This window comes from Erythrolamprus reginae, chromosome 4, assembly GCF_031021105.1.
Source record: "Erythrolamprus reginae isolate rEryReg1 chromosome 4, rEryReg1.hap1, whole genome shotgun sequence".
In the NCBI taxonomy this organism is placed as follows: Eukaryota; Metazoa; Chordata; class Lepidosauria; order Squamata; family Dipsadidae; genus Erythrolamprus; species Erythrolamprus reginae.
Window position 1 is genome coordinate 13466196 of NC_091953.1, and position 15266 is coordinate 13481461.

The 15266-nt window shown below is 40.3% G+C and overlaps 1 protein-coding gene across 1 annotated transcript in view; it reads right to left on the minus strand.

Moving 5' to 3' along the window:
* Positions 1–14058: 14058 nt before the first annotated feature.
* Positions 14059–15266, minus strand: part of LOC139166300 (mastermind-like protein 2) — a 108055-nt gene continuing 106847 nt past the window's right edge. The window contains exon 2 of the mRNA XM_070749658.1: positions 14059–14147. Within this exon, the coding sequence (XP_070605759.1) occupies positions 14139–14147 (9 nt within the window). The 3' untranslated portion in view covers positions 14059–14138. The remainder of the gene's footprint in view (positions 14148–15266) is intronic.

Genomic DNA, 15266 nt, shown 5'->3' on the forward strand with positions numbered 1-15266 from the left:
GATGAGGTTTGATGCTATCATCTAATTCTACTGCCCCAAAGGGAATTGGACGTCACTTCCTTTTCTTTCTTTTTTCCCTTCTCCCTCTCCTTTATTTTCCTACTACAGTGTTCCCTCGATTTTCGCGGGGGATGCGTTCCGAGATCATCCACGAAAGTCGAATTTCCGCGAAGTAGAAATGCGGAAGTAAATACACCATTTTTGGCTATGAACAGTATCACAAGCCTTCCCTTAACACTTTAAACCCCTAAATTGCAATTTCCCATTCATTTAGCAACCATTTAGATTATTACTCACCATGTTTATTTATTAAAGTTTATTAAAAAAATATTTATTAAAGGCAAACAAAAGTTTGGCAATGACATATGACATCATCGGGCAGGAAAAACTGTGGTATAGGGAAAAACCCATGAAGTATTTTTAATTAATATTTTTGAAAAACCGTGGTATAAACGTTCCTCGAAGTTTGAACCCGCGAAAATCGAGGGAACACTGTATTTTCCTTTATATTTTTGCATTGTATACTGCTCAAAAAAATAAAGGGAACACTCAAATAACACATCCAAGATCTGAATGAATGAAATATTCTCATTGAATACTTTGTTCTGTACAAAGTTGAATGTGCACAACAGCAGGTGAAATTGACTGTTTGATTTCACAGAAGTTTGATTTACTTGGGGTTACATATTGTCCTTTGAGAGCGGCAGCATACAAATCCAATCAACAAATAAATATTGTGTTGTTTAAGTGTTCCCTTTATTTTTTTTGAGCAGTGTATATTATACACTAATAATAAAAAAAGTAAGAGACATAGTAGCCCGGCTATAATTGTGCAAACATGTTTCTCAATCATCTTCCACCTGTAGCTCAAAGAACATCTCAAGATCGAGAAAACATCCAAGACTGCAGGGTTATTTGCCTAATACAGTGGTACCTCTACTTAAGAACAACTCTACTTAAGAACTTTTCTAGATAAGAACCGGGTGTTCAAGATTTTTTTGCCTCTTCTTAAGAACCATTTTCTACTTAAGAATCCGAGCCTGGAAAATTTTCCCAGGATATTTGAGAGTGGCACAAAGACCTGGCCGGTTTCCTGCCCTTCTCCCTTTAATCCTGGCCATCTCTGGCTTTTCTGGGCTGCCAGAGGAGCCTTTCGGTGGCGCTTAAGGAGGCTTTGGCAGTCCAGAGCGAACTAAGCATTTTCCTCTCTCTGGGCACTTGGAGAGGGAATAAACCTCTGCCAGTGCCCAGAGAAAAGAAACGTTCCCTTTGCTCTGGGAAGCCCAGAGCGAATGGAGTGTTTTCCTTTTGCTGGGTGCTTGGAGAGGGAATAAACCACTTTGCTGTTGTGACTCCCTTGTGCTGCCTCCCATACGCCCAGCGCGAGGTTGCTGGAATTGACTCTCACCTGTGTGAGATTTTATCGAATTTCAGTGTTTCTTTGCTTCCGCACCGAAAATCTGTGAAACCTCTTGTGTGTGAGCGTCCTCACATGAGATTTCACTTCCTGCACATGCGCAGAAGATGAATGTCATGCGGACATGCACATACACACATTGGGAACATGGAAATGCATGCACATCTCCATTTTTCCAACCAGGACTGCGCACCGGACCGTCCATATAGCAGCCCAGTACTCTAAATAGATTTATCCTAGTCTCCCTTCATTATCAGCAAAAAATATGTTACATATACTGTATATACATACATACATACATACATACATACATACATACATACACACATATATACATATATATATATACACACATACATACATACATACATACATACATACATACATACATACAGGGGTGGGCAGCAGGCGGGACGGGATGGAACATAGTTCCACTGGTGGAAATGAAGATGTGTGGGCAGCTCCAGTTGATTGGTGGCTGTCACTTCCTGGATTACTGGTCTCGGCTGAGCTCTCCATTTCCCCCCCTGCTGCTGCTGTGTCTGCACTCCTTGCTTTTTTCCTCTTTCCTCCTTCCTGGCCTCGGACAAGCTTCCCTCTCTCCTACCCAGCTCCCCTCCATCGTCACGTGGCCCCCTCCCGCCTGAGTTGCAAGCAGAAGGCATGGGTGGAAGCGGCGCTGGCAACATTTATGCTTCTGGCAGCACCTGTTCGCCTAGCTACCCAGCTTGAGATGGGGGGGGGCGACCCAGGAAGGAGAGTGCGGGAAACGCGAAGCAAATTGTCACCCCAGTGAGCGACACGGGTAAGGTTGTAAGTTTAGGAATTAACAGTTCATTTGAACGATGATGATCGTTCAAGCCACTCCCACCTGGTCACATGGCTGGCAAGTCACTCCCACCCAGTCACATGACCATTAAGCCACACCCACAAAATAAGCCACACCCACAGTGTGGCAGTAAAAATTTTGGGTGCCCCTTACTGCATACATACATATTGCATTGGCATCCTTCAGTCTCGAAAGAACATGGTATATATATATTCCAAAGAAAAGAGCTGCTGCTGAATTTATGGGAAAGAAAAACATGAATGCATGTCGGGGGAAATATGATAGCACCCTCAGCTCCCTCAAAACCTACAGAGATCCCACTTCAAAGTCTCAGCTGCTGCTTCCAATTTGGCATGGAGGTGTGGGGGTGACAACGGCATTTCCACTTTAAAGTTCTCTCTCTTTATTTCCTGCATATTTCTCCAGAGTTTAGATGGGGGTCAACTGCACACAACGCATTTCAGTTCAGGAGAGAAAAAAGTTTAAACCTCTCATTGATAAGTTTCAGTTCCATCAAGAGTTCTTAAAAGTATTAGAGTGTATGATTTCTAATCTGACAAGATATGCGACTTTACTTTTAACGTTAGCCTCTTGGAAAAAAGCCAGTGGGAGATTTTATGGGTTAGGAGGTGGGGAAAGTAAATTACAGCACAGTTAGTTAAAATAATTCAATGTATTATTGCAAATTTGGGGTGAAAGAGAAACATAAAGAGAACACAGTACGGATATCCTTGAAAAATATCTGTTGCTAATTGAGATATTGGTTAAGTGAGTTTTGCAACTTTACTTGTCACGGTTGTTAAGTGAATCACTGCAAGTTGTTAAGTTGACAACATGGTTGTTAAGTGAATCTGGCCTCCCCAGATTCTTGTGAGAAGATTATCTCAGGGACCGCCTTCTGCTGCACGAATCCCAGCGACCAGTTAGGTCCCACAGAGTGGGTCTTCTCCGGGTCCCGTCAACCAAACAATGCCGCTTGGCGGGACCCAGGGGAAGAGCTTTCTCTGTGGCAGCCCTGGCCCTCTGGAACCAACTCCCCCCAGAGATTAGAATTGCCCCCACCCTCCTTGCCTTTCGTAAGCTACTTAAAACCCACCTCTGGCGCCAGGCATGGGGGAATTGAGATGCTCTTTCCCCCTAGGCCCTTACAATTTTATGCATGGTATGTTTGTATGTATGTTTGGTTTTTATAATAATGGGTTTTTAATTGTTTTTAGTATTGGATTATTATTGTATGCTGTCTTGTTATTGCTGTTAGCTGCCCCGAGTCTTCGGAGAGGGGCGGCATACAAATCCAATAAATAAATAAATAAATATATTGCAAAAGAGGATCACATGACCTCGGGACACTGCAATTGTTGTAAATATGAATCTGCTGCCAAGCATCCAAATTTTGACCACGAGGATGCTGCAATGGTCGTTAAGTGTGAAAAATAGTCACAAGCTACTTTTTTTTCAGTTGCTTTGCAGCATCAAATGGTCACTAAACAAATTGCTGTAAGGTGAGGACAGTACAGTGGTACCTCTACTTACCAACTTAATTTGTTCCGTGACCAGGTTCTTAAGTAGAAAAGTTTGTAAGAAGAAGCAATTTTCCCCATAGGAATCAATTTAAAAGCAAATAATGTGTGTGATTGGGGAAACCACAGGGAGGGTGGAGGCCCTGTTTCCTTCCAGGAGAATCCTAGAGAGGCCTCATGGAGGCTTCTCCCTGCCTTTTCCGGCCCTGTTTCCTGCTTGCTTGCTTGCTTGCTTGCTTGCTTGCTTGCTTGCTTGCTTGCTTGCTTGCTTGCTTGCTTGCTTGCTTGCTTGCTTGCTTGCTTGCTTACTTAACTTAACTTACTTACTTATTTGACTTCTATGCCACCCAATCCCAAAGGACTCAGGGCAGCACAGAAGTCGAATATATTTTACAACCAGGTGACTAATTTAAGAACCGCAGTGATTCATGTAACAAATCTGGGCAAGGAAAGTCTTAATTTGGGGCAAAACTGACTTAATTTTAAATTTCTCACTTAAGCAACGTAAACTTTGGGCTCCACTGTGGTCGTACGTTGAAGACTACCTGTACTTTATATTTCATTTGTAAAATTATTTTTAGTTAACGGGTTTGAGAAGAGCTCATTCTTTATACAAAGTGCATAGTTTATGAGATTGTTGGTTCAAAAAAGGGAGAACGTACTTACAATGAAGGATCATCATAATATCATAGTCTATTACCCTGGATGGCTGTTTACGCTCTCTGGAAACACAAGCCGTATATTTGAAATGCCAGATTTAATAAAGGAGAGTGCTCAGCCTGCGTTTATGGCTTCCTACGTGTATCTGCTTAGCTACTCTGTGTTCTAAAATTCTGCACGAGGTGGACTCTCGGCCTGATCCAGCCGAGCTCTTCTGAACGTTTCTGATATAAAACTGAGTGATGAGAATAAAAGTTATGAAAACATAACCCACAGCTGCTTCTCAGAGACATGCAAAATTAGTGCTCCTTGGAAGTCCTCATTGGGTTGGGCAATACAGGAAGAGAGACGTAAATTTCCTTCACGATGGTCAAAAACAGCCTTTGCTCTACAGTGGTTCTCAAGTATTTTCTGCTACGCCCCCCTCAGGAAGAACTAAACATTTCACGTCCCCCGCCAAGTCTACAGAAGGACAATCAATGCCACATTATAAGGCCTTGGAATACAGGGGAGAGAGAGCTCTCCTTCCTAGAGAGGCATCGCTCCGACAGCCTCTCTCCCCCTTTGCCTCCGATGCTTTGGGAGGGAAAGGGAGGAGAGATGAAAAAGCTTTCATTTATAAAAGTTAACATTCCCTGTTACAAATATAAATATTTTAATAGCTCACCTTCCTAACCCCAAAATATTCAACCTTACATTATCTACAGTCGACCTCTCCCCTTTTCTAAGAAGGCTGTAAAGGGGTGTGTGATAGATAAATAGGTAGGTAGGTAGGTAAATAGATGGATGGATGGATGGATAGATAGATGATAGATAGATGATAGATAGATAGATAGATAGATAGATAGATGATAGATAGATGATAGATAGATGATAGATAGATAGATAGATAGATAGATAGATAGATAGATAGATAGATAGATAGATAGATAGATAGATAGATTTCTAGCTAGGCCATCTTGTTGTTCATCTTGTTGAAGTGTTAATACCACTTGGTAAGGCCACACTTGGAATACTACATTCAGTTTGGTTGCCACGATGCAAAAAGGATATTGAGACTCTAGAAAGAGTAACAAAGATGATTAGAAGACTGGAGGTTAAAACATATGAAGAACATTTGGAAGAACTGGGCAAGGTTAGTTTAATGAAAAGAAGGACCAGGGGAGACATGATAGCAGTGTTGCAGTATCTCAGGGATTGCCACAAAGAAGAAGGAGTCAACCTATTCTCCAGAGCACCTGAGAGTAGAACAAGAAGCATTGGGTGGAAACTAAACAAGGAGAGAATTGACTTAGAACTAAGGAGAAATTTCCTGACAATTAGAACAATTAACCAGTGGAACAGCTTGCCTCCAGAAGTTTTGAATGCCCCAACACTGGAGGTTTTTAAGCAGATGTTGGATAGCCATCTGTCTGAAGTAGTGTAGGGTTTCCTGCCTAAGCAGGGGGTGGACTAGAAGACCTCGCCCCACCTTTTCCGGCCCTGTTTCCTCCCAGGAGATTCCTAGAGAGGCCCCACAGAGGCTTCTCACTGCCTTTTCCGGTTACAGTTTTGGAGGCTTGGGTTGAAAATGTGGAAAATGGTTTTTGACAAGAGGCAAAAACACTCAGTTCTTATCTAGAAAAGTTCATAAGTAGAGGCGTTCATAGGTAGAGGCACCACTGTATTTCAAAATTAGACTTTCTCTAATTTTCCAGAAAATGTATGGAAAGGCAGAGAGGAATTCTTTCAGACCTGCCCAATTGTGTTAATGTAATCTTACAATATAGACAGAGTAAACATTCATAGTTATGCTTCTTGTCTGAAGGGCTAACATTCTGGAAGTTGAAATCCAGATGTGTTAAAGTCGCAGAGTTTGGAAAACAGTGGTGTAAATCATGTGGCCTCTGCCTCAAACCCCACATTATGTTCCTTTTTAATTGGTTGATAATTTGAGCCGGCTAATTGCTAACTCTCATTTACAGAGAGAGGTCCTCAATATCACCTTTGCTTCTGTTCCTGAACACTTAAGGACCCATTTGGAGGTGTCTAAATGCAGGTAAAGAAAAAGCAACTGGTACAAAGTCCATGATGAATTTCATGCCAGGCCTCTAAAACAATTTAATTTTGGTTTATGGAGGGGCTTCGGAGACTATTTTGGAACATCTCCTTCCCGATAGAGTGCTTCATCGGACAAGGATGGGCAGCATGGAAACCCCCTCAGAAATAACTCTTGCGCCAGAGAGAGGCTGCAACCAATTTGCAACTTTTGCATTGCCTCATGCAAGGAACATCTTCTGCATTAAATTTTCCATTAGCAAGATGGATGGTGTGCTTACACTCAGCAGATGCAGGCTATAATTTCCCCCTTTGGATAACGTTTTTATTTTTCAGTGGAAAAATAATAATAAAAAAGGCTCAGTTTGTACACGGAATAAAAAAAACTAGAAATGGAATATTGGAATACATTAATTATTATTATTATTAATAATAATAATGATAATAATAATTTATTAGATTGTATGCTGCCCCTCTCCGAAGACTCGGGGCGGCTCACAACAACAATAAACAATGCATTACAAATCCAATAATTAAAACTATAGCTAAAAGCCCATTATCATTTAAAAACAGTCAATACTACCCAACCATAACCACACATTGGCCAAAAAAGGGATACATCAATTACCCCATACCTGGCGACATAGATAGGTCTTCAGAGTCTTGCGGAAGGCAAGGAGGGCCCGGACTGTGGGGGAAATAGGCTGGCTCTGTTAAGAATTGCAATTGCTAACCTGTTGTAAGCTGCCCTGAGTCTAAGGAGAAGGGCGGCATAAAAATTGAATGAATGAATGGATGAATGAATGAATGAATGATTGATTGAATGAATGAATGAATGAATGAATGAATGATTGAATGAATAAATAGCGAAATCTGGCGCATGGATGCTCTCGCGTGCGAGATTTTGCCAATTTCTGGCATTTCTTTTTGCTTCTGTGCATGCGCGGAAGCAAAGAAATAGCTGAAAATAGATGAAATCTCACGCATGAGACTTTGTTGCTGCGCATGTGCAGAAACCGAATCTCGCACCAAGAAGAGAGTACCAGTAGGGGGCAGTAAGTGGAACTCCCACCTGGTTGCCTGCTTAGAAACAGCCATATAGGAACAGCAAATGTATTTTATGCCAATTGGCTGACTTCCGGAACCGCCTGCTACTGCACGAATCCCAGTGGCCGATAAGGTCCCACAGAGTTGGCCTTCTCCAGGTCCCGTCGACTAAACAATGTCGTCTGGCGGGCCCCAGGGGAAGAGCCTTCTCTGTGGCGGCCCCAGCCCTCTGGAATCAACTCCCCATGGAGATTAGAACTGTTCCCACCCTCCTTGTCTTCTGTAAACTACTTAAGACCTACCTATACCGCCAGGCATGGGGGATCTGAGACACCTTTCCCCCAGGCTTATTATAATTGATGTTTGGTATGTATGTGCTGTCTGGTTTTTAATTATGATAGGGTTTTTAGTTTTTTTTAATATTAGATTTGTGCCTGTATGATATTGTTTTTATCGTTGTTGTGAGCCGCCTTGAGTCTTCGGAGAGGGGCGGCATACAAATCTAATAAATTATTATTATTAAATTATTATTATTCAGAGTTAGGTACAGTTTCAGGGCCATCTATCCCAAACCCCTGCTAAGTTCAGGAATATCACAACTACAACATCTGGGACAGATGGTTGACTTGCCCGTCCAGTGAAAAGAAGAAGCGCTACTGTTGAAGACAGTTTGTTCTACCATCTGAACAACTCTCACCATGAAGAAATTTCTCCCTGTGTCCTGCCAAAACTGGGCTATTTGTAATTTTCATCCAAAAGATCTAGTTATACTGCCTGAAGGAATAGGAAACAAATGTGTTCCTTGCTCTGTCTTGCAATCCTGGAGATATTTGTACCTAGTGATTTTAATCACCTTTTAATCTTTTCTAGGCTAAGCGGAGAGATTTTTCAAACCGTTCTGTCATCTCTTGCAAAGTTTTCTAATTCACTGATGCCCTTACATCCACCCCCCCTGTAGGATGCATTGTCTGCTGCTACTGCTGTTTTCCACACATTCTTTCAGTATAAATATTCCCAAAATAGCGGAAACCAAGTGACAAAACCAAGACAACGCTCTATGCATTAGTAAACAAAACAGCAAATAATAGCCGCCAAATTAAAAACTTGGAGAAGTATTTTTAAAAGGCTTAAATCAAGCCAGCTGAGCTTTCCCAGAGTTGTTATGTGAATTATGAAATGTTTCCTGGGTTCCAAAGACACAGCCTTGTCTATGCTGTTTTTCAAGCACAAGAAAGAGGAATATAGTGAGTACAGTGAATACCTCTACCTAAGAACGCCTCTACTTATGAACTTTTCTATATAAGAACCGGGTGTTCAATTTTTTTTTGCCTTTTCTCAAGAACTATTTTCTACTTACAAACCTGAGCTTCCTAAACTGTAACCGGAAAAGGCAGGGAGAAGCCTCCGTGGGGCCTCTCTAGGAATCTCCTGGGAGGAAAAAGGGCCAGAAAAGGTAGGGAAAAGCCTCCATGGGGCCTCTCTAGGAATCGTGTTTCATTGATTGGAAACATGGCTTAAACATCTAATCTGGTTTCTTACTTTGAGAGACATGGTGGAGATAATTTTCCCTTTATAATGTAGTACTGTACTTTGTTCCTAGAGCACACGGAATTAAGTCTGATGGATACCCCAAGATGCTTCTGAAGGAGAACTGAAGGAGAAGAACTGAAGAAGGAAAACTGAGGAAGCTTCTTGGGCGAGAAGCAAGACGTCTTCAAGCAAAAACAAAGAAAGTCCAGTTGCTTTTTGAAAAAGCCCTTTTGGGATGGCTGGAAAGAAAGCAGCAGAAAACCAGCGGTAAACTTAATCCTACGTAGCTTCTGCTCTGGCAATCTCTCACTACTTACCAGAACTTACAAAACTTTCGCCAGACCATCCTCAAATACAGCTCATCCATTTGGAACCCATATAGCATCTCAGACATCAGCACCCTTGAAAATGTCCAAAGATACTTCACCAGAAGAGCCCTTCAACCACAACAACACAAGAGCACACAACAGATTTAAACTTAATATTAACCACTCCAAACTTGACTGTAAAAAATATGACTTCAGTAACCGAGTTGTTGAAGCGTGGAACCCATTACCGGACTCCATAGTGTCATCCCCCAAACCCCCAACACTTTACCCTTAGATTATCTACGGTTGACTTATCCAGATTCCTAAGAGGTCAGTAAGGGGCGAGTACAAGTGCACTAGAGTGCCTGTCCTATTGCTCTCCTATATCTCCTATACCTTTCTTCTATTCCTATATCTCTTCTTCTATTCTTTCGTTGATATGTTTTATTCCTATATCTTCTCTTCTATTCTTTCTTAGATATATTTTACTATGAGTATCTCCTCTATAATCTTCATTATATATTTTACCATATGTATAACCACTAAAACCCTCATTGTGTATTGGACAAAATCAATCAATAAAAAAATATTGTTGGGAAGAAAGCTATATTGGCTTCTGTTCTTAAAACATTCAGAGGTCAGGTCTGAGTCCAAGAAAATTCTCCCTTTATTCTGTGGAAAGGTACCTGGGATATTTTAAATGAAACAGAGAAGGATTCTCTCAGCCACAATTGCCGTTTTTATGCTTTTGTTGATGGTGTATATTTTGCGTTGTTTTTAACGAGATGTGAGTCGCTCATGTTGCATTGGTGAGATAGACAGCACATAAACGATTTAATAATAAATAGCATACATAAATATTTAAAATAAATAAATAAAATGCCTGTAAAACAGAGCAATGGTACGTGTTGCCAGACTGCAAATGAGTTTTTGCCTCTATAGCTTCCGAATGTCCAACCCTTCTATTTGTCCAGATGGCTTAGAATATTTGACCGCAGACTTTCCCACGATCTCACTCCCTAAGAAGCTGCCCATCCAGCTTTCTACAATTTCACCAGCCTAATTTTATTTTTTTTTAAAAAAACAACAACTCGGGAATGGTCTGAAATCTTCAGATGCAGGTTCATCCAATATAAACTCTTTTCACGGTTTGGCTTGGAATCAACAAACGATTCCCTGGTACAGGGCTGCATATGTCTTAAGCTTCCTACCCAAAGGTCATTCTGAGCTTGAGATTTCTCAAACGCTGAGCTAAAAACTGACGGGAACAAAAAGATAAGATTCAAGCAAAACTTGTTCAGGAATTATGGAAAGGGGCTCGTGCAGAAAGGGGTCATGCACACCCACAAAACTGGTAGGGAACATTTTTGAATTTCACCCCTGAAATATATGTATTAGAACCATATACGCCTGCTAAATGTAACAAATATGGTTATTGATATTTTATTTGTGGTAAAAGGAATGACACTCAGAATATGGTGATTGGCATTAAAATAACATATTGAAATACTGAATAACTAAATAATGACAGATTACAATTCAACAAAAATATGTGTATTATTACCAGAACTATATAAGCTTGTCAAATGTAGCAAATACGATGAATTTTTTTTTGGTACTACGGTTGACCTATCCAGATTCCTAAGAGGTCAGTAAGGGGTGAGTACAAGTGCACTAGAGTGCCTTCTGTCCCCTGTCCTATTGCTCTCCTATATCTCCTATTCCTTTCTTCTATTCCTATATCTCTTCTTCTGTTCTTTCATTGATATGTTCTATTACTATAACCTTCTTTTCTATTATTTCTTAGATATATTTTACTATGAGTATCTCCTCTATAACCTTCATCATGTATTTTACTATGTGTATATAGATATATACCCACTAAAACCCTCATTGTGTCTTGGACAAAATAAATAAATAAATAAAAATAAACACATTTTTATTTGGTATCTGAGCCTTTGCAGGTCATTATGTTTAGCAATTAAAATGGCTGCAAACTTTGCAGTAAGATCTCTCGGTTGATCTTTTTTTTTCCAACTGAGAAAGCAAATAACCCAATAAATAATGTTTTAAAAGGATCCCTGTCAAACCCACCATAACAGATGAACAAGAACACAGGGGGTGGTGTGAACAGGGGGAGAAATCTCCTACAGGAAGGAACCATGTTTGAGTCCATAACATGCTCTCTAAATACTAAATAAACCAAACAGCTCCCAAAGATTGTTGTCTTGTTTTATGCGTACATAATACTTGCTTTGGCCTCAGTTAATGAGAACCACAGAATCATAAAATTCTGAGAGCCACTTAGCTATCACATCCTATCCCTTGCTCTGCGCAAGAGTCTAAATTAAAACCTACCTGACAGATGGCGGAGCCCATCTTATCACAAAGAACAGTGAAATGACCGCCTGAAGACAAGTAGATTTGCAGAGCTGTTAAGGTGGTAGCATGGGAAACATTTCACTACTTTCTCATATTGTTTTGCTTTGCTTTCTTTCCCAAAGGAAAATCCCCCCGAGACCTCAAAAGCTTTATGTAGCATTTTGGGGGCTTTTAACTTGGCACAGGGGCCTCGAGTCCTATTTATAAATTGCATTTAAAAAAAATAATAATTCAAGTTTGAGGAATCTTTCCGTCAGAAATCACTGGTGGAGTGGAACAAAAGAAACAGCTATAGAATAGATTTCTGGAGACTGGGTTTTCTGACCCTACTTGGCTTTGATTGAAATTGCACCAACTAGATCTAAATTTATATTTAAAAATTCAAGTAGCCAATTGCATGTGCAACTCTCTGTCTCATGATGTTTCAGTGATATCTCGAGATTTTATGGCAATCTTGACAGCGCAGTGCTAGGCTAAAAGACACAAATAGTTTAGGCCAGTGATGGGCACCTATAGGTCCGATCAGGTACGCAGAACTGGTAGAAAAATTTTGATATATTTTTTTCTTTTTTCCCCTTCTGTGCTCTGGTATGTTTTTTCTATCCAGTAAATGAGGTTGAATGTGTATAATTTTAGAAGAGTTGTGCGTATGTGTTTATGTACAAACACATACAGTTGTTTGTCTGTCTGTCTGTCTGTCTGTCCGTCCGTCCGTCCGTCCGTCCGTCCGTCCGTCCGTCCGTCCGTCCATCCATCCATCCATCCATCCATCCATCCATCCATCCATCCATCCATCCATCCATCCATCCATCTATCTATCTATCTATCTATCTATCTATCTATCTATTTAGATTTGTATGCTGCCCCTCTTCGTAGACTTGGGGCGGCTAACAACAATAATAAAACAGTAGATAATGTATATTTTTGTGTGCCTGGGTGTAATATGTATGTACACATAAGGTATATATATACATAGAATGAAATAGTATATTTTGGATTTTCAGTAATGGTAAATAGATAGGGAAATTGTATCTCTTTGAGGCGAGAAGAGGCCAGGCACCCTAACCTTAACCTGAACCCTTGACGTGAGTGACGTCAAGTTGGCCACCTTTAAGCCAGTCACATGACCTTTAAGCCATCCCCGGTCACATGATCATCAAGCCACTTCCATCTGGTCACATGGCTGACAAGCCGCACCCACAAAATAAGCCACGCTCATAGTGTGATAGCAACATTTTTTGCAGTCCTTCACTGGTTTAAGCTATTTAAAACGTATACAATGGAACCATAATACAGTCACTGTCTGTGTTATACAGGGTTAATATACAAATCAGATCAGAAACATGAGTTCATGCTGTTAGGAAAACATATCTGTCATCCCTTGGGCCTGGTTTGAAATATCTGCACTATATGATAAAGCACAAATTGTGATGTCATGGTAGAAGGCCTATCCTTTTGCACTTGTGTGAAATGTTGCAACACAAAGGCAGAAGCAATGGAGTTTTCCATTGCAACCTTGCAATGCATGTTTCATCTTTTGACCCTTCTCTTCTCTCCAATCTGCCTACACCAATTTTCATGACCCTGATGTTTAAGGATCTACTATGGACTTTCAGTGTATGGATTTAACAACAGGGAACAAATTAATTCCTCTTGCGTATCATAGAATTTAGGATGAATGTGGCATTGTGAAATCCACGTTTAAGGAAAATATTATGCTGGTCAAAGTAGGTTTTATATAAACATAAATCTTGTAACAACAGTGCACAAATGCAATATGTTTATTGGACATTTTATTTTATTTATTTATTTATTTTGTCCAATACACAATAAGGATTTTAGTGGGTATATATCTATATACACATAGTAAAATACATGATGAAGGTTATAGAGGAGATACTCATAGTAAAATATATCTAAGAAATAACAGAAAAGAAGATAAAGTAATAGAACATATCAGTGAAAGACTAGAAGAAGAAATATAGGAATAGAAGAAAGGTATAGGAGATATAGGAGAGCAATAGGACAGGGGACGGAAGGCACTCTAGTGCGCTTGTACTCACCCCTTACTGACCTCTTAGGAATCTGGATAGGTCAACCGTAGATAATCTAAGGGTAAAGTGTTGGGGGTTTGGGGATGACACTATGGAGTCCGGTAATGAGTTCCACGCTTCGACAACTCGGTTACTGAAGTCATATTTTTTACAGTCAAGTTTGGAGCGGTTAATATTAAGTTTAAATCTGTTGTGTGCTCTTGTGTTGTTGTGGTTGAAGCTGAAGTAGTCGCCGACAGGCAGGACGTTGCAGCATATGATCTTGTGGGCAATACTTAGATCTTGTTTAAGGCCCAGGATTGAATGTCTAGTCCCGTAGGGTATTCTGTTTCGAGTGGAGGTCGAGTGGACATCTCAGTAGATCTTTAAGAAGGGGCAAAAATCACCCTTTTTATGCTGGAGATGTAATCATTTGTCCAAACATCATGACTTGGCATTGATAATATTCTTAAATATGATTCAGAGAAAGGAAATAAGATTTAAAACGATTAACATGGCATTGAATTACCTACCCAAATCCTTGAATGTACCGATTTAGGAAAAACATAAATTCAGGAACTTCCTGAATCTTGGAATGCAATTGAAAAAAATAATTTTGCTTTGATGGAAAGAAGTTACCACTTTAGACTTCAAAAAGTTTAACTCAAGAAATATATCCATTCCCAGCTTTTGCTCTCTGTCAAACTAAGGAAAAAATAGTCAGCTGATGCGGAGGTAAAGTTTAATTCAATATTTTTTAAAAATAGATAGAAACATAGAAACAGAAACATAGAAGATTGATGGTAGAAAAAGACCTCATGGTCCATCTAGTCTGCCTTTATACTATTTCCTGTATTTTATCTTAGGATTTATTTATTTATTGGATTTGTATGCCGCCCCTCTCTGTAGACTCGGGGCGGCTAACAACAGTAATAAAAACCAGCATGTAAATCCAATACTAAACAACTAAAAACCCTTATTGTAAAACCAAACATACATACAAACATACCATGCATAAATTGTAAAGGCCTAGGGGGAAAGAATATCTAAGTCCCCCCATGCCTGACGGCATAGGTGGGTTTTAAGGAGCTTACGAAAGGCGAGGAGGGTGGGGGCAATTCTAATCTCCGGGGGGAGTTGGTTCCAGAGGGCCGGGGCCACCACAGAGAAGGCTCTTCCCCTGGGCCCCGCCAAACGACATTGTTTAGTTGACGGGACCCGGAGAAGGCCCACTCTGTGGGGCCTAACTGGTCGCTGGGATTCGTGCAGCAGAATACTATTTTTTTGTATTTTATCTTAGGATGGATATATGTTTATCCCAGGCATGTTTAAATTCAGTGACTGTGGATTTACCAACCACGTCTGCTGGAAGTTTGTTCCAAGCATCTACTACTCTTTTGGTAAAATAATATTTTCTCACATTACTTCTAATCTTTCCCCCAACTAATCTCAGATTGTGCCCCCTTGTTCTTGTGTTCACTTTCCTATTAAAAACACTCCCCT